The following is a 19,838-nucleotide window of genomic DNA, read 5'->3' as shown; positions in this document are numbered from 1 at the left end:
GAGTCCAATTCTGTAGGAAGTGCCATGCCTTTTAGAGCATAATATTTGACGGTTTTTGAAAAGGGTTTCAAATAGTATTCAGTGAAGTATTTGAAATTGGCAGACTATTTCGTTTTTTTATTTTTATTTTTACAAATAACCATTAAAACAAATAAAAATAGAAAGAATACACAGGGAAAAAACATCTTAAATAACAAATACTCAAATACACATGTATTTCAACCCAGGTCAGGTACAAATTGACCAGACAACTTTACCAAAGACACACAAACACACCCCCAACCTTTACACTAGAGTTTCCCAAACTCGTTTTGGTTTTTGCCCCAAAACTACATAGCTGATTCAACTGATCAAAGTTTGATGATTAGTTGATTATTTGAATATGGCAAAAACCAAAACGTGCACACCTTGAGGTCCCGAGGATCACGTTTAGGAAACCCCATCTTACACACACACTCACATCCACTTCCTCTGAGCAGTGCATGGCAGGGCAGATCCAGTGTATATCATCTAGCTTGTGGAGTTCAGCACTCAGAGAGTTGAGAGTAGAGAGAAGGTCCTCTTCCTGGGGAGAGTCCAGCTAAAACAGAGCGGGGGGGAGGAGAGCGGGAGGGGAGGGGAGGGGGGGGGGGGAGAGAGAACAGGGAGGAGAGAGGGAGTGGAAGAGACCAGTAAAATATACTTACATGATCTATTAGGAAACCTTTTTCACACTACTGAGCCGAACCAAACAGAACCGAGCTAATTAGCCTAATCTGCACTGGTTTGGTCTGTTCACGAATTCACCATGTTTGCTGGGACAGACAATGTGAAAATAAAATGTCTGATCCAGCACAGTAAGGTTTGGGTTTAGCCTGGGTCCTGGGAACTGTTCTGCTATCATTCCACTCCTCCCCACGTCTTGTCATGCAAAACAATATGTCAATGACAAGGAATGAAAGGAATGTTAGCAAAACAGGTTCTGGATTTCAAGCTAGTTGGGGTTGGCTATAGTGCAGTGGTAGATTTTATAGTATACCAGTAGTTTTCCCTCCAGCAGCATCCTGGTCTCCAGCTGAAGGACTTTACTGCTGTTCACAATCTCCACTGCTGTACTGCGACTCAGACACTGAAGAAATAAAACATACACAAACTATTGTATCGGGTACTTCAGCATTTCAATTACGATAGGTTAGGAGTTAATCGTAACCCATGACAGTGTAGTTTTGTTGCCCCCTCAAAGTGTTTCCCCACAGTGGCTGCTGGGTAGTGTAGTTGTGTCTTCCCCAGAGTGGCTCTGGGTGGTGTAGTTTTATGTCCCCGCAGGTCACTGCTGGGTAATGTCGTTTTTGTTCCCACAGGTGGCTGCTGGGTAGTGTAGTTCATTGCATTCAGAGAGGCTGCTGGGTAGTGTAGTTTAGTGTAGTGACGGCTGGGTAGTGTAGTTCTCTTACCTCAGGGCTGGATGGTTTGAAGGGGAATGCTTCAGTGAGGACCATGGCACTAGCATTGACAGCATGGGCTAACTCCTGTTCTACCAGTTTGTGGGTCTTAGCTGCCTCTCTTATCCTACAGGAAATAAACATAACATCGTATTATATATCAAAATAAAAACAAATATAACAGAAGAAAGACTTGAATTGTAAGAGCTCTATTTTCCTCAACATATTTACATTTTAGAAACATGTATGTGAGAATTTGGGGAGCACTTTATTATAACTCCACATAAAATAAAGCATTTATAATGTATTTATAAATAGTTTATTCATCATTTATAAAACTTTTTTTTTTAAATGTCAGCAACCTAGTTATTCACACATTTATACACAACTTTAAAAGTATTTAATAATGATCAATAAGATAATTCAGCAGATATTTAATGTAGGTCCTTATAAACCATTTACTAATCATTAGTATTTTTGCGTGGCCTCATCTAAAGTGTGATCTATTTATACATTATAAATACTTTGTAAATGAGTGACCCTTGTAATTTATCACAAAAAATTGACATTCCAGCAGTACCTGATGCTCCTTAAGATTTAAACAATAAGCACACAATACAGAGGATGCTTAAGAAAATATATGAAACATTTTATTTGAAAACAGTCACACTATTGTAATAGTGTGATGTGTAACTTCAGACACACTCCATGCTGAGTGAAATAATGTTTTTAGTCCAAAAATGTTCTACCAAAATCAAAGTGTGGATTGCAATCACTCCATAGAGCAGTGTAATCTCAGTTAATTAAGGCTACCCCAGAATACTGCCCCTTCTGGAGGAATTCGGCACCCATATAAACCATGATACATTTTTGTCAAAAGTTGCTAATATATGCAATTAAAAATTGTTATCGAATAGGAAACACTCTAAAGCTTATAAAACCGTTTAAATTTTGTCTCTAGCTAAAGCAGAAGTCTCAGGGCATGCATTCTCCCAAAGTCTCTCTTGTAATGGGAAAAGTTGCCATCACTTTGACGTCACTGTATACACACTTCCCAAAGAGCTATAACCATGGAAACACGTTCTATGTCTTCAGCGTGAAGCCTGCTTTCGATGAGGCCTGTAACTGTGAGAATCACGTGCTCACGAGACGTTCAGCGTGACCAAACGTCCCGGTGACGCAAAAAAAAAGTTTCACCAATGGGAGATTGGAGATTTCTCTCTCTTTCTCCCAGGACAGACTGAACAACGTGTGCTAATCTGTTCGCCCTCACGATTGCTGTAGACCTTTATAACATGCTAAGGCTTAATTATAAACATAGTTTGACAAGTTTACTCGAAATATAATGTATACTTTCGACGTTTTGGTGCGCAGCCACTTGAAATTTGCATACATACTACTTCCGGCGCCGACTGAGATGGCCGCCTCGCTTCGCGTTCCTAGGAAACTATGCAGTTTTTTTGTTTTTTTACGTGTTATTTCTTACATTAGTACCCCAGGTCATCTTAGGTTTCATTACATACAGTCGAGAAGAACTACTGAATATAAGATCAGCGCCAACTCACCATCAGTACGACCAAGAATATGTTTTCCGCGACGCGGATCCGGTGTTCTGCCTTACAAACAGGACAACGGAATGGATCGCATGCAGCGACCCAAGGAAACAACTCCGAAAAAGAGGGAAACGAGGCGGTGTTCTGGTCAGACTCCGAAAAAGGGCACATCGCGCACCACTCCCCAGCATTCTTCTTGCCAATGTCCAGTCTCTTGACAACAAGGTTGACAAAATCCGAGCAAGGGTAGCATTCCAGAGGGATATCAGAGACTGCAACGTTCTCTGCTTCACAGAAACATGGCTTACTGGGAAGACGCTATCCGATGCGGTGCAGCCAACGGGTTTCTCCACGCATCGCGCCGACAGAAACAAACATCTTTCTGGTAAGAAGAGTGGCGGGGGCGTATGCCTCATGACTAACGAGACATGGTGTGATGAAGGAAACATACAGGAACTCAAATCCTTCTGTTCACCTGATTTAGAATTCCTCACAATCAAATGTAGACCGCATTATCTTCCAAGAGAATTCTCCTCGATTATAATCACAGCCGTATATATCCCCCAAGCAGACACATCGATGGCTCTGAACGAACTTTATTTAACTCTTTGCAAACTGGAAACCATTTATCCGGAGGCTGCATTCATTGTAGCTGGGGATTTTAACAAAGCTAATCTGAAAACAAGACTCCCTAAATTTTACCAGCATAAAACCAGGGGTGGTAAAACCTTGGATCATTGTTACTCTAACTTCCGCGACGCATATAAGGCCCTGCCCCGCCCCCTTTCGGAAAAGCTGACCACGACTCCATTTTGCTGATCCCTGCCTACAGGCAGAAACTAAAACAAGAGGCTCCCACGCTGAGGTCTGTCCAACGCTGGTCAGACCAAGCTGACTCCACACTCCAAGACTGCTTCCATCACGTGGACTGGGACATGTTTCGTATTGCGTCAGATGGAAATATTGACGAATACGCTGATTCGGTGTGCGAGTTCATTAGAACGTGCGTCGAAGATGTCGTTCCCATAGCAACGATAAAAACATTCCCAAACCAGAAACCGTGGATTGATGGCAGCATTCGCGTGAAACTGAAAGCGCGAACCACTGCTTTTAATCAGGGCAAGGTGTCTGGTAACATGTCCGAATATAAACAATGCAGCTATTCCCTCCGCAAGGCTATTAAACAAGCTAAGCGTCAGTACAGAGACAAAGTGGAATCTCAATTCAATGGCTCAGACACAAGAGGCATGTGGCAGGGTCTACAGTCAATCACGGACTACAAGAAGAAACCCAGCCCAGTCACGGACCAGGATGTCTTGCTCCCAGGCAGACTAAATAACTTTTTTGCCCGCTTTGAGGACAATACAGTGCCACTGACACGGCCTGCAACGAAAACATGCGGTCTCTCCTTCACTGCAGCCGAGGTGAGTAAGACATTTAAACGTGTTAACCCTCGCAAGGCTGCAGGCCCAGACGGCATCCCCAGCCGCGCCCTCAGAGCATGCGCAGACCAGCTGGCCGGTGTGTTTACGGACATATTCAATCAATCCCTATACCAGTCTGCTGTTCCTACATGACATGCTTCAAGAGGGCCACCATTGTTCCTGTTCCCAAGAAAGCTAAGGTAACTGAGCTAAACGACTACCGCCCCGTAGCACTCACTTCCGTCATCATGAAGTGCTTTGAGAGACTAGTCAAGGACCATATCACCTCCACCCTACCTGACACCCTAGACCCACTCCAATTTGCTTACCGCCCAAATAGGTCCACAGACGATGCAATCTCAACCACACTGCACACTGCCCTAACCCACCTGGACAAGAGGAATACCTATGTGAGAATGCTGTTCATCGACTACAGCTCGGCATTCAATACCATAGTACCCTCCAAGCTCGTCATCAAGCTCGAGACCCTGGGTCTCGACCCCGCCCTGTGCAACTGGGTACTGGACTTCCTGACGGGCCGCCCCAGGTGGTGAGGGTAGGCAACAACATCTCCTCCCCGCTGATCCTCAACACGGGGCCCCACAAGGGTGCGTTCTGAGCCCTCTCCTGTACTCCCTGTTCACCCACGACTGCGTGGCCATGCACGCCTCCAACTCAATCATCAAGTTTGCGGACGACACAACAGTGGTAGGCTTGATTACCAACAACGACGAGACGGCCTACAGGGAGGAGGTGAGGGCCCTCGGAGTGTGGTGTCAGGAAAATAACCTCACACTCAACGTCAACAAAACTAAGGAGATGATTGTGGACTTCAGGAAACAGCAGAGGGAACACCCCCTATCCACATCGATGGATCAGTAGTGGAGAGGGTAGCAAGTTTTAAGTTCCTCGGCATACACATCACAGACAAACTGAATTGGTCCACTCACACTGACAGCGTCGTGAAGAAGGCGCAGCAGCGCCTCTTCAACCTCAGGAGGCTGAAGAAATTCGGCTTGTCACCAAAAGCACTCACAAACTTCTACAGATGCACAATCGAGAGCATCCTGGCGGGCTGTATCACCGCCTGGTACGGCAACTGCTCCGCCCTCAACCGTAAGGCTCTCCAGAGGGTAGTGAGGTCTGCACAACGCATCACCGGGGGCAAACTACCTGCCCTCCAGGACACCTACACCACCCGATGTTACAGGAAGGCCATAAAGATCATCAAGGACATCAACCACCCGAACCACTGCCTGTTCACCCCGCTATCATCCAGAAGGCGAGGTCAGTACAGGTGCATCAAAGCTGGGACCGAGAGACTGAAAAACAGCTTCTATCTCAAGGCCATCAGACTGTTAAACAGCCACCACTAACATTGAGTGGCTGCTGCCAACACACTGTCATTGACACTGACCCAACTCCAGCCACTTTAATAATGGGAATTGATGGGAAATGATGTAAATATATCACTAGCCACTTTAAACAATGCTACCTTATATAATGTTACTTACCCTACATTATTCATCTCATATGCATATGTATATACTGTACTCTAGATCATCGACTGCATTCTTATGTCACTAGCCACTTTAACTATGCCACTTTGTTTACTTTGTCTACATACTCATCTCATATGTATATACTGTACTCGATACCATCTACTGTATGCTGCTCTGTACCATCACTCATTCATATATCCTTATGTACATATTCCTTATCCCCTTACACTGTGTACAAGACAGTAGTTTTGGAATTGTTAGTTAGATTACTTGTTGGTTATCACTGCATTGTCGGAACTAGAAGCACAAGCATTTCGCTACACTCGCATTAACATCTGCTAACCATGTGTATGTGACAAATAAAATTTGATTGATTTGATTTGACCGAAAAGTGTCTAGTTTGAGAACGGAAAGACACAGACTTGCAAACTGAACGCTAACTTGGTGAGTATTAACCCTTCCACGTCTTCTGAAGCAAGAACAGCCATGGTAAGGGAATATTTACGTCTTCATTTTGGGTTTCTGCCGACTCCATGATAGAGGAGTCAGCATGCTAAATGAGAGCGCCGACTCTCTATTATAGCCTAGTAAACGCCAAATGTAACGTTAAAAATAATTGTAACATAGCAATTGCATTTAGAAGAAGTTTATCTTGCCATACATATGTAAAACATGCATATTTAGTCAAAGTTTATGATGTGTATTCCTTGTTAGCTGACGTTATCTGCCGGAGCTATTTATTTCTCCTGACATTGCAGTAGCATTTTTTGAACGATGCATAATTGTAAACAGAGATTTATGGATATATATTGCATATTATTGAAAAAAAAATGAATGTACTGTGTAACATGTTATATTACTGTCATCTGATGAAGATTTCAAAAGGTTAGTGAAATGATTTTTCTTTTAATCCTGCGTTTGTTGATTGCATATTTTTTCCTACTTGGCTAAGCTAATGAGGTATGTATGCAGTGGTGGTTGGACATAAATATGTGCTATGTTTTCGCCGTAAAACATTTTAGAAATCTGACTTGCTGGGTAGATAAATAACTTCTTTATCTTTCATTTGAGCCATTTTTCAAGCGATTCTGTGGAGGTTAAATATTTTTAGGATTATTTCTTGCATTCCCTGCGCCACATTACAGCTCAGGGGGGGTGGGGCTTGATCCCAAAGGGGATCATGTGGCCATGAAAGGTTAAACCAGAACAAAAATATTGTGTAATTTGGTCCGATGCATGATTAAGTCCATAAGTGTTCCGCTTTGTCTCCACCTTCGCAAAAGGAAACTCTCAGCCAAACAACACCACACACTAATTTCACCGCATGCGCAAAGCAGTCAAAGTTTAAGCCGTGCCTTTCCCAGTCCTGGTACAGTGGTTCCTCCTTAAAAAGTTGCGTAATACTGCAGCACACTTTGCGGGCTGCTACAGAATTCTATGCCACGTTATTTAATTGTCCGCCATTTTTACCATTAATGCTAGTTCGTGCTAGTTTGACGACCAGATGGCATCTTTGAGAAGCATTTGAGTCTTCAATGTTGGAATTATTAGATAATTTGCTATGAAGCCCCTAAATAAGATCTGGTGCAACCAATTACCTTCAGAAGTTACATAATTAGTCCACCTGTGTGCAATCTATGTGTCACAATCTCAGTATATATACACACATGTTCTGAAAGGCCCCAGAGTCTGCAACACCACTAAACAAGGGGCACCACCAAGCAAGCAGCACCATGAAGACTAATGAGCTCTCCAAACAGATCCGTGACAAAGTTGTGGAGAAGTACAGATCAGGGTTGGGTTTTAAAAATATCAGAAACTTTGAACATCCCACGGAGCACCATTAAATCCATTATACAAAAATGGAAAGAATATAGCACCACCACAAACCTGCCAAGAGAGGGCCACCCTCAAAAACACACAGTCCAGGCAAGGAGGGCATTAATCAGAGAGGCAGCAAAGAGACCAAAGATAACCCTGAAGGAGCTGCAAAGCTCCACAGCGGAGACTGGAGTGTCTGTCCATAGGACCACTTTAAGCCATACACTCCACAGAGCTGGGCTTTACGGAAGAGTGGCCAGAAAAAAAGCCATTGCTTAAAGAAGAAAATAAGCAAACACATTTGGTGTTTGCCAAAAGGCATGTGGGAGACTCAGCAAACATATTGAAGAAGGTACTCTGGTTAGATGAGAAAAAATTTGAGCTTTCTGGCCATCAAGAAGAACACCATGTCTGGCACAAACCCAACACCTCTCATCACCCTGAGAACATCATCCCCACAGTGAAGCATGGTGGTGGCAGCATCATGGTGTGGGATGTTTTTCATCGGCAGGGACTGGGAAACTGGAAGGAATTATGGATTGAATTGAAGGAATGATGGATGGCAATAAATACAGGGAAATTCTTGATGGAAACCTGTTTCAGTCTTCCAGAGATTTGAGACTGGGACGGTGGTTCACCTTCCAGCAGGACAATGACCCAAAGCATACTGCTAAAGCAACATTGAGTGGTTTAAGGGGAAACATTTAAATGTCTTGGAATGGCCTAGTCAAAGCCCAGGCCTCAATCCAATTGAGAATCTGTGGTATGACTGAAAGATTGTTGTACACCAGCGGAACCTACCCAACTTGAAGTAGCTGGAGCAGTTTTGTCTTGAAGAATGGGTAAAAATCCCAGTGGCTAGATGTGCCAAGCTTATAGAGACATAACCCAAAAGACTTGCAGCTGTAATTGCTGCAAAAGGTGGCTCTACTAAGCATTGACTTCGAAGGGGTGAATAGTTATGCAGAATCAAGTTGTTTTTTTGGTGTTATTTCTTGTTTGTTCCACCATAAAAAATATTTAGCATCTTCAAAGTGGTATGCATGTTGTGTAAATCAAATGATACAAAAAAATTAATTTTAATTCCAGGTTGTAAAGCAATAAAATAGGAAAAATGCCAAGGGGGTGAATACTTTTGCAAGCCACTGTAAATGGGGGACTGAGTGGTTCTGGACTGGTTCCGACTGACATTTTGGTGTACAAAGTGCTCTGTGAATGTTGTTGGGTCCTGTGCCTTACAGTGCGAGAAAGCCCCATCTGTCTGCTCTCCACTACCACTCTCTCAGCGAAGCAGACTTGAAGTGTCAGGTTTCAGACCCTATAGTGGCATGTCAAATTTTGTAGCCTATCCAGACAAAGAATGTATTTGCTCTTCCTCTGAGCGAACGGACCCCAGTCTTGGAGACGGCATATGAGCATATGAAAGGGGACAATCTAGCAAATCCAACAGTTGTGGTTTCATCTCACTGTGATATTCTCAGCCGGATTTAGAGCTCTCACCATGAAAAAATACTAAATCATTTCATAGCATTTAAACAAGACCACTTTCACTTGGTCACAGATGGACAAAATCAAGCTAAAGTTGGAACGAGTCTGCACACCGCTCAGACGGCTGCTCAGTGGACGTTTATGATAAACTTCTCTGTTATCACTTATATGAAATGGTGCCAATATTGTACTGTCACTAAGTACTGTGTGGTCGTAAATATTTTACAGTCATAACAAAGGTGAAATCTTATAGTAAGTTGTTCATAATTTGATTGTTACTATATACATGAGTGAACAAACTGGACTTGCTCTGTTCGAGAATATCCTATCGACGGGACCTGAAGAACTGTATGTTTCTTGGAGTCGTGGTATGTCAACGACATGGATAATATACATCTTGCTGGTTTTTGCATGCATCGTCAAGACTGGACAGCAGCCTCGGGTAAGATGAAGGGAGGAGGGGGGTGTCGCTTTGTTAAAAACTGCTGGTGTGCGATCTATAATGTTTAGGAAGTCTCAAGTTTTTGCTTGCCAGAGTTAGAATAACTCATGATAACCTACACACATACGATTTACCAAGAGAGTTTTAATCTATATTTTCCATTTCTGTCTATTTACTGCCACAAAAAGATGCTAGTATAAGACTGCACTCAGCGAGATGTATAGGGCCATAAGCAAACAGGAAAATGCACATCCCGAGGTTTCCCATGGCCGGTGATTTTAATGCAGGGAAACTGAAATCTGATTTACCTAATTTTTACCAGCCCGACACCTGTGCAACTTGGCTACACCTGCGCAACTAGGCTACAAAACTCTAGATAACCTTTACTCCACACACAGAAATGCATACAAGGCTCTCGCTCGCCCTCTCTTTGAAAAATCTGACCATAACTTAAGCCAACACCTCCTTTGACCGCCTTTCCTTCCAGTTCTCTGCTGCCAATGACTGGAACGGATTGCAAAAATCGCTGAAGTTGGAGAATTATATCTCCCTATATCTAACTTTAAGCATCAGCTATCTGAGAAGCTTACAGATCGCCGCAACTGTACACAGCCCATCTGTAAATAGCCCATCCAATCTACCGACCTCATCTCATTTTATTTACTTTTTTTGCACACCAGTATTTCTACTTGCACATCATCATCTGCACATCTATCACTCCAGTGTTAATTTGCTAAATTGTAATTACTTCACTACTATGGCCTATTTATTTCCTTACCTCCTCACGCCATTTGCACACACTGTATATGGACTTTTTATATTGTGTTATTGACTGTACGTTTGTTTATTCCATGTGTAACTCTGTGTTGTTGTTTGTGTTCTTACTGCTTTGCTTTATCTTGGCCAGGTCGCAGTTGTAAATGAGAACCTGTTCTCAACTGGCCTACCTGGTTAAATAAAGGTGAAATAAAAATTAAATAAAAAATCCTCAAACAGGAAGTACCAGTGACAAGCTCAATACAGGACTGTTTCGCTACCACAGACTGGATTATGTTCCGGGATTCATCCGATAACATTGAGGAGTTTACCACATTAGTCACTGGCGTCATTAATAAGTGCATCGACATCGTTGTCCCCACAGCGACCGTACGTAAATCCTGCTACGACATCTGATGAGCCATCAAACAGGTAAAGCATCAATACAGGACTAAGATCGAATCCTACTACGCTGGCTCTGACGCTTGTTGGATGTGGCAGGGCTTGCACACTATTACAGAGGGAAACTCAGCCGTGAGCTGCCAGTGACGACAGCCTACCAGACAAGCAGAGTCGGGCTGCATCACAGCCTGGTATGGGAACTGCACGGCCCACAACCGCAAGGCTCTCCAGTGGGTGGTGCAGTCTGCACAACGCATCACCGGGGGCAAACTACCTGCCACCGATGTCACAGAAAGGCCAAAAAGATCATCAAGGACAAAAACCACCGAGCCACTACCTGTTCACCCCGCTACCATCCAGAAGGCGAGGTCAGTTTAATGTGCATCAAAGCTGAGACTGAGAGCTGAGACCGAGAGCTTCTATCTCAAGGCCATCAAACTGTTAAACAGCTATCACTAACATAGAGAGGCTGCTGCCAACATAGACTTGAAATCATTGGCTACTTTAATAAATGAACCACTAGTCACTTTAATAATGCCACTTTAATAATTGTTACATATCTTGCATTACTCATCTCATATGTACAGTATATACTGTATTTTAAACCATCTATTGCATCTTGTCTATGCCGCTCGGTCATCGCTCATCCATATATTTATATGTATATATTCTTATTCCATTCCTTTACTTAGATTTGTATGTATTAGGTAGTTGTTGTGGAATTGTTAGATTACATGTTAGATACTGCTGCTCAGTCGGAACTAAAAGCACAAGCATTTCGCTACACTCGCAATAACATCTGCTAACCACGTGTATGTGACAATTTTTTAAAATTTGAGTTATTGTTTCTTATTGTGCATTTATTCCTTGTGTTATTGTTTCTTATTGTGTATTTATTCCTTGTGTTATTGTTTCTTATTGTGTATTTATTCCTTGTGTTATTGTTTCTTATCGTGTATTTATTCCTTGTGTTATTGTTTCTTATCGTGTATTTATTCCTTGTGTTATTGTTTCTTATCGTGCATTTATTCCTTGTGTTATTGTTTCTTATCGTGTATTTATTCCTTGTGTTATTGTTTCTTATCGTGTATTTATTCCTTGTGTTATTGTTTCTTATCGTGCATTTATTCCTTGTGTTATTGTTTCTTATCGTGTATTTATTCCTTGTGTTATTGTTTCTTATCGTGTATTTATTCCTTGTGTTATTGTTTCTTATCGTGTATTTATTCCTTGTTATTATTTTTCTATTTTTCTCTCTGCATCGTTAGGAAGTAAAACATTTAATTGTTTGTCTACATCTGTAAAATGTCTAACTGCAAATAAATACATGTGACATTTCTACCTCAATGACATATCAGCGATAATGAAGGAATAAACATCCTCTAGAGCGGAACTGGCCTGTCCGGCCATCTGTCGTGTGGGCTATATGTCCCTGCAAGGTTGACAACATTAGAAAAACATTCACATTGAAACGCTTCCTCAAGTCCACAACAGTTTTTGTGAATAAAATGTTCATTATATTTCCTTTAACATCCTTGCGTGCTTATTCTTTTACCATTGATATGTTCTCGGCTATTTTGAGACCTTAGATAGACTCAGCAAAATGACGTTGCTACAAGCAGCACTGCAGATATTGCCGTGTGTGAGATGCAAGACTTTGCTCCTCACACACAATATCTGCGTATGTGCATGGGTTAGCTTCACTCTGTTTAGAGCGTGGTAGGTACAGGACCAAAACAGCGGGGAAGTTTAGCCTCGCGCTTCAACCATCTTAGTTATTGCGGAAATTTACCCACTCTGCTGTTTACTCTGCCTATGTCGTATCGCTGAGTCTACCTTTAAAATGACGCTCCAGAACTTTTGTATAATTTCAGCCAAATGATGAATAAACTATTTATTTACTAATCCATTATACACGTTTTTATTTTTTATTTTTTTTACATGGAGTTATTATAAAGTGCTACCAGAATTTGTTCTTAATTTACATACCTGTTTAGGTAAAAGTTCAGTAAATTCAAATGTATATTTCATATTTTCTCAATGAATTTTTCATAAAATATTTCATTGAATACCTAGTGATGAGTGTGTCTGCCACCATCCCCAGTTGCTGTACTTGAGCACATTCCTCCTCTGTGAGGTATTCCATAGACTGCTGAGAGTTGAGGCGGGGCCTGGAGGAACGGTAGGTGTCAATCTTCCTCTTATCCTCCCATGATGTTAGAGTCCTCTCAAAGTTCTGGAACATAGCAAAATAATGTAGGAATAGAATGAACAGAATGGACATGATGGATGCGTAGAGGTTTATTAGATACATCTGTTGCCCTAATGCAGTGTTCCTCAATCCTGCTGTGCAGGCTTGTTCCAGCCCAGCACTCACACACTTAATTCGACAAACCAAACAATTATTTGATTAATTGAATTAGTTGTGTCAGAGATGGCCTGGAACAAAAGTTTGCCTATCCATACACACTCACACCCTCCCAAACACAAACGTACCCTGTCTCTGGTGAGCATCTGAGCTCTGTTCTTGTGTGTGATCTTGACTATCCCTGGAGGTTGGATCCATGCTTCTCCATCCACCTGTACTGGTACACCCTCCTCCCCTAGGATAGTTATCTTCACCTGACGACACTGGAGAGAGGGAGGAGAGTGAGGGGGAAGGAGGAGGGGAGATGGGGGGAGAGAGAGAGAGAGAGAGAGAGAGAGAGAGAGGGATTCAGTATGTGTATGTGAGTGTGGTCAATTCAATATAATGTCTACTGTCTTTAGAACTTTAAAATGTGACTGTGATGCATGTGTTGAAGGTTTGTGTGTTAGTGTGTGTGTGATGTTACCTGTGTTATGCGGTGGTATGTGTGATGTTACCTGTGCTATGCGGTGGTGTGTGTGATGTTACCTGTGCTATGCGGTGGTGTGTGTGATGTTACCTGTGCTATGCGGTGGTGTGTGTGATGTTACCTGTGCTATGCGGTGGTGTGTGTGATGTTACCTGTGCTATGCGGTGGTGTGTGTGATGTTACCTGTGCTATGCGGTGGTGTTGGATGTTGATGACTCTGGATACAGCCATCTGCATACTGCCAAACACAGCCACCACCTCTAACTTCTTATCATCAAACGACGGAGCGCCAAAATTCTGAACACACAGAACCAAAAAAAGTATTACTTGCAAAAATAAAAAACACACTAAATGCATATAAGAGTGTGCCATTTGTTGAAATTAATCCTGAAAAACAGTTACCAGGTAAGACAATATATTAGCTAAAAGCTAGCTGCAAAGTGTAAACATTTTTCAGTGAATAAGAAAAGAGTGTGTTAACTCACGTTGTCCTCTTTGGTTCCCCCCCAGAAGTTGATTCCCCCCGCATAGCTCGGGATGTTGAGAACAGCTAGACCCTGAAGACTAGGCAGACACATAGGTACACCATCACACTGGAGAGAGAGAGAGAGAGAAAACATTTGTTCATCATACAGGTGACAGAACCAAGGGTAGGATACTTTAGAACACAAACATCATCTTATTGTCAATCCCTCTCTAATATGTACTGATAATATTACAGATAACTACACCACAACGTCAGAAAAAGACGTTGGGAGTGCCATTTAGTAGAAGTCACACTAGACTAAAACATATTCCCTTATTCCTTCGAAGTGTGTATTTGTTTGTCTTTGTATTATTTGTCAGACAACTGTGTGTGACCTTACTTCCAACAGTACTCGTTGTTCCAGATTCTTGTATGTCTTATGTACCAGTTCCTTGGTGCCCATCACTCCATACCACAACTTGTTCTTAGTACGACTACTGCAGAGAGAAAGAAGGATGTATTTGATTACTTTCATCAAGTAACCTGATATGCTAAAACATTTAACCATTGAAGAAACATTCTAATTTCAACTTCCATTTACCTTTCATTGCCATGGCGCAAATTGTACACGATATTGCAATACACAGTGTATGCATCAATAAAGTTTGTATTTGAATAAGAGGATATTTACTGTGTACCTGCATTTCTTGGGATGTTCATCTCTCTTGTTGTTGAACTCCAGGGAGATCTTAGCATCCAGACCGATCCCAAAGTAGTTGTTCATTACACACTTCTCTGAGCACTGACTGTAGAGGTACACACAGCATAAGGAACATGAATCCTCTCCAATATCAATTCTTGAGTTGTATTGTGCACTAATAAGTAGCCTATATGCTATATTGTATCAACAAAGACGGATTGATTGTGAACTGTGCTAAATTCAATCAAACTTGCATCGAGGTATTTTATGTCATTTCTAGATATATATATATTTTTTAAACACACACTACTTACTCTTCGTTGAAAGACGGAGGGCTGAGACTCTCTGGTTTCTCCAGGACAATAGTGGAGGAGGAGGAAGAGGGGCTTAAACTGACGTGACCTGAGAGAGGCATAATGGCTAAATGGACCGGGAAGTGTGATTTGACTTATTATCTTATCTGATTTCAAATTAAACATTTACAAGGCCCCCCCTCTCAGTACTGTGGCCCAAACAAGGGCTATAATATTCATATTATTATTGTTGACTGCAATTAGAAGTCAAAGTGCATCTAGAGTAGGATTCAAACCTGGGCAAATTTAGGATTCAAAGTGTGTGTGTGTGTGTTCATGTGTGTGAGCGTGTGTCTGTAGTAACTCACGTGGCTCTGCCTCTTTCAGTTCCTCACTGTTCTCTCTCTTGATGGAGGAGGAGGAAGACATGCGCTGGAGATGAGTGTGTTTATTCTGTTCATCCACCACTGGAGAGAGAGAGAAGGAGTGAGAAAGAGGGAGAGAGTTGGGGAGAGAAAGATAGAGAGAGCAGTATATGTGAGATTTTATGTGGGCGTCTGCAGTATATTAGCGCTTCTGTATGTGTGTGTGTGTCACAGTGTACAGTTGAAGTCGGAAGTTTACATACACCTAAGCCAAATTACATTAAACTCTGTTTTCACAATTCCTGACATTTAAGCCTATTAAATATTCCCTGTTTCAGGTCAGTTAGGAATACCACTTTATTTTAAGAATGTGAAATGTCAGAATAATAGTTGAGAGAATGATTTATTTCAGCTTTTATTTCTTTCATCACATTCCCAATGGGTTAGACGTTTACATACACTCAATTCGTATTTGGTAGCATTGCCTTTAAATGGTTTAACTTAGGTAAAACGTTTTGGGTAGCCTTCCACAAGCTTCCCACAATAAGTTGGATGAATTTTATCCCATTCCCCCTGACAGACCTGGTGTAACTGAGTCAGGTTGTAGGCCTCCTTGTTCGCACACGCTTTTTCAGTTCTGCCCACAAATTTTCTATGGGATTGAGGTCAGGGCTTTGTGAAGGCCACTCCAATACCTTGACTTTGTTGTCCTTAAGCCATTTTGCCACAACTTTGGAAGTATGCATGGGGTCATTGTCCATTTGGAGACCCATTTGCGACCAAGCTTTAACTTCCTGACTGATGTCTTGAGATGTTGCTTCAATATATCCACATAATTTTCCTCCCTCATGATGCCATCTATTTTGTGAAGTGCACCAGCCCCTCCTGCAGCAAAACACCCCCACAACATGATGCTGCCACCCACGTGCTTCACGGTTGGGACAATGTTCTTCGGCTTGCAAGCCTCCCCCTTTTTCCTCCAAACATAATAATGGTCATTATGGACAAACAGTTCTATTTTTGTTTCATCAGACTAGAGGACATTTCTCCAAAAAGTACGATCTTTGTCCCCATGTGTAGTTGCAAATCGTAGTCTGGCTTTTTTATGGAGGTTTTGGAGCAGTGGCTTCTTCCTTGCTGAGCGACCTTTTAGGTTATGTCGATATAGGACTTGTTTAACTATGGATATAGATACTTTGTACCTGTTTCCTCCAGCATCTTCACAAGGTCCTTTGCTGTTGTTCTGGGATTGATTTGCACTTTTCGAACCAAAGTACGTTAATCTCAAGGAGACAGAACGCATCTCCTTCCTGAGCGGTAAGACGGCTGCGTGGTCACATGGTGTTTATACTTGCGTACTATTGTTTGTACAGATGAACGTGGTACCTTCAGGCGTTTGGAAATTGCTCCCAAGGATGAACCAGACTTGTGGAGGTCTACAATTTTTTTTCTGAGGTCTTAGCTGAGATTTCTTAGCTGAGATTTCAAGATTTCTTTTGATTTTCCCATGATGTCAAGCAAAGAGGCACTGAGTTTGAAGGTAGGCCTTGAAATACATCCACAGGTACACCTCCAATTGACTCAAATGATGTCAATTAGTCTGTCAGAAGCTTCTAAAGCCATGACATACTTTTGTGGAATTTTCCAAGCTGTTTAAAGGCACAGTCAATTTAGTGAATGTAAACGTCTGACCCACTGGAATAGTGATACAATGAATTATAAGTGAAATAATCTGTCTCTAAACAATTGTTGGAAAAATTACTTGTGTCATGCACAAAGTAGATGTTAACAAGAAATGTGTGGAGTGGTTGAAAAACGAGTTTTAAATGACTCCAACCTAAGTGTATGTAAACGTCCGACTTCAACTGTATATGTCTATTCATTATACACCACATGACCAAAAGTATGTGGACACCTTCTCGTTTCACATTTCATTACAAAATCATGGGCATTAATATGGAGCTGGTACCCCTTTTGCTGCTATAATGAGCCTCCACTCTTCTGGGAAGGCTTCCACTGGATGTTGGACTATTGCTGTGTGGATTTATTTCCATTCAGCCACATGAGCATTAGTGAGGTCAGGCACTGATGTTGGGCGATTAGGCCTGGCTCACAGTTGGTGTTCCAATTCATCCCAAAGGTGTTCGATGCGGATGAGGTCAGGGCTCTGTGCAGGCCAGTCAAGTTCTTCCAAACTATTTCTGTGTGGACCTCTCTTTGTGCATGGGGGCATTGTCATGCTGAAACAGGAAAGGGCCTTCCCCAAACTGTTGCCACAAAGTTGGAAGCACAGAATCGTCTAGAATGTCATTGTATGCTGTAGCGTTAAAATGTCCCTTCACTGGAACTAAGGGACCTAGCCCAACCATGAAAAACAGCCCCAGACCATTATTCCTCCTCCACCAAACTTTACAGTTGGCACTATGCATTCGGGCAGGTAGAGTTCTCCTGGCATCCACCAAGCCCAGATTCGTTCGTCCGGACTGCCAGATGGTGAAGCATGATTCATCACTAAAGAAAATGCGTTTCCACTGCTCCAGAGTCCAATGGTGGTGAGCTTTATACCACTGCAGCCGATGCTTGGCATTGCGCATGGTGATTTTAGGCTTGTGTGCAGCTGCTCGGCCATGGAAACCCTTTTCATGAAGCTCCCGACAAACAGTTATTGTGCTGAGGTTCCAGAGGCAGTTTGGAACTCAGTAGTGATGTTGCAACCGAAGACAGACTATTTTTACGCGCTACGTGCTTCAGCACTCAGTGGCCCCGTTCTGTGAGCTTGTGTGGCCTACCACTTCGCAGCTGAGTCGCTGTTACTCCTAGAAGTTTCCACTTCACAGTAACAGCACATACAGTTGACCGGGGCAGCTCCAGCAGGGCATACATTTGACAGACTGACTTGTTGGAAAGGTAGCAACCTATGACATTGACATGTTTAAGTCACTGAGGTCTTCAGGAAGGCCATTCTACTGCCAATGTTTGTCTATGGAGATTGCATGGCTGTGTGATTTATTTTATACACCTGTCAGCAACAGGTGTAGCTGAAATAGCCGAATCTACTAATTTGAAGGGGTGTCCACATAATTTTGTATATATAATGTATGTATGTTTCTATATATGTGTTTATGTGTGTGTGTGTTGTACCTTTCTCAGCCTGTTCTATTATCTGTCTCAGTGCTTTCTTCAGACTGTTAGCTCTCAGCATCAGCTGTTCTCTGGACCTATAGCAGGTTTGGAGACAATTCAAATTCAAGTAAGTCAATTCAGAAAGTAAAATGAAATTCCAATTCAATAATTGAAAAAAGGCAATCCATCCAACTGAAAAAGATAAGCTATTTATATAATACGTTTTTAAAATATATTTTTTATATTAATTTCAAATAATTTCCTCCATTGAGTGAGGTAAACGTGAATTGACCTCAACCCTAACCTGTATGGGGGCCGGGGTTCCCCTCCGGTAGTGTCTGTACCCCTCTCCTGGTCCCCATCCTGGGGTGGCACACTGCCGGCTGGGACCACCTGGGCATCAGCCTCCTCACTCAGAGCCTTCACCAGACTGTCCAGTTTCTCATTCAACAGGGCACACTGAGGGAGAGATAAACACTAACCCAAACCCTTCACCAGACTGTCCAGTTTCTCATTCAACAGGGCACACTGAGGGAGAGATAAACACTAACCCAAACCCTTCACCAGGCTGTCCAGCTTCTCATAGAGTTCAATTTGGATGAACTCTACACTCTGTACTATACTCTATACTCTCTCTATATATAAATACAACACAATAGATACTTTATGTAAATATTGTAGAACCAGGATCGTTTAAAAATATGGACATTTAAAAATATTCAGGGTTAAACATACTGCATATTACACTTTGCTTCCAGACAGTTAGAGAGGAGAGAATGCATCTGTCTACGTCCCAAATGGAGCCCTTTTCTCTATGCAGTGCACTACTTTTGACCAGGACTCATACAGGTCTGGTCAAAAGTAGCGTACTATAAAGTGAATAGGGTGCCATTTGGAATGAATCCTCAAACTTTTACATTTTCTAGATGCTCCTCTACCACTACCCACCTCTCTCTGCCCACTTGTTATCCGCATTATACAACCTGTTACGTAAGACACACACATTTATGCACACAGAAACACACATGCATGCACACACACACACCTTCTTGGCCATAGCGTCTGCCTCCTCCTTGTTCTCTGTAGCTCTCTCGTATGCTCTCCCCACCTCCGCTACAAAATCATTTACCGTTCCACACAAAAACCTGCAGGAGAGAGGGATGGAGACAGGGAAGGAGAGCGGGTGAGTGGGATGGAGAGCGAGAGAGAGAGATGGAGAGGGGTGGAGAAAGAGAGAGAAAGAGA

The 19,838-nt window shown here is 42.3% G+C and overlaps 1 protein-coding gene across 7 annotated transcripts in view; it reads right to left on the bottom strand.

Annotated features, from left to right (window-relative positions):
• si:dkey-172j4.3 (diacylglycerol kinase delta) overlaps positions 1-19,838 on the bottom strand; it is a 115,982-nt gene that overhangs the window by 14,053 nt on the left and 82,091 nt on the right. For 6 of the 7 annotated variants that reach the window (XR_010464546.1, XM_065021783.1, XM_065021785.1 and 3 more), the window contains 14 exons: positions 19,639-19,738; positions 18,898-19,052; positions 18,612-18,688; positions 15,474-15,572; positions 15,127-15,232; positions 14,811-14,918; positions 14,513-14,609; positions 14,132-14,239; positions 13,830-13,943; positions 13,306-13,440; positions 12,882-13,045; positions 1,434-1,548; positions 1,019-1,108; positions 461-580 (listed from right to left, as the gene is read on the bottom strand). Coding sequence is in view for 6 of the 7 variants with exons in the window: in XM_065021783.1 (XP_064877855.1) it covers positions 461-580; positions 1,019-1,108; positions 1,434-1,548; positions 12,882-13,045; positions 13,306-13,440; positions 13,830-13,943; positions 14,132-14,239; positions 14,513-14,609; positions 14,811-14,918; positions 15,127-15,232; positions 15,474-15,572; positions 18,612-18,688; positions 18,898-19,052; positions 19,639-19,738 (1,588 nt within the window). In the remaining variant the exon portion in view is untranslated. The remainder of the gene's footprint in view (positions 1-460; positions 581-1,018; positions 1,109-1,433; positions 1,549-12,881; positions 13,046-13,305; positions 13,441-13,829; positions 13,944-14,131; positions 14,240-14,512; positions 14,610-14,810; positions 14,919-15,126; positions 15,233-15,473; positions 15,573-18,611; positions 18,689-18,897; positions 19,053-19,638; positions 19,739-19,838) is intronic. The other variant, XM_065021786.1, reaches the window with a different exon arrangement.

This window comes from Oncorhynchus nerka, linkage group LG8 (assembly GCF_034236695.1).
Source record: "Oncorhynchus nerka isolate Pitt River linkage group LG8, Oner_Uvic_2.0, whole genome shotgun sequence".
Lineage (NCBI taxonomy): Eukaryota > Metazoa > Chordata > Actinopteri > Salmoniformes > Salmonidae > Oncorhynchus > Oncorhynchus nerka.
This window is presented reverse-complemented; position numbering and strand designations above follow the sequence as displayed.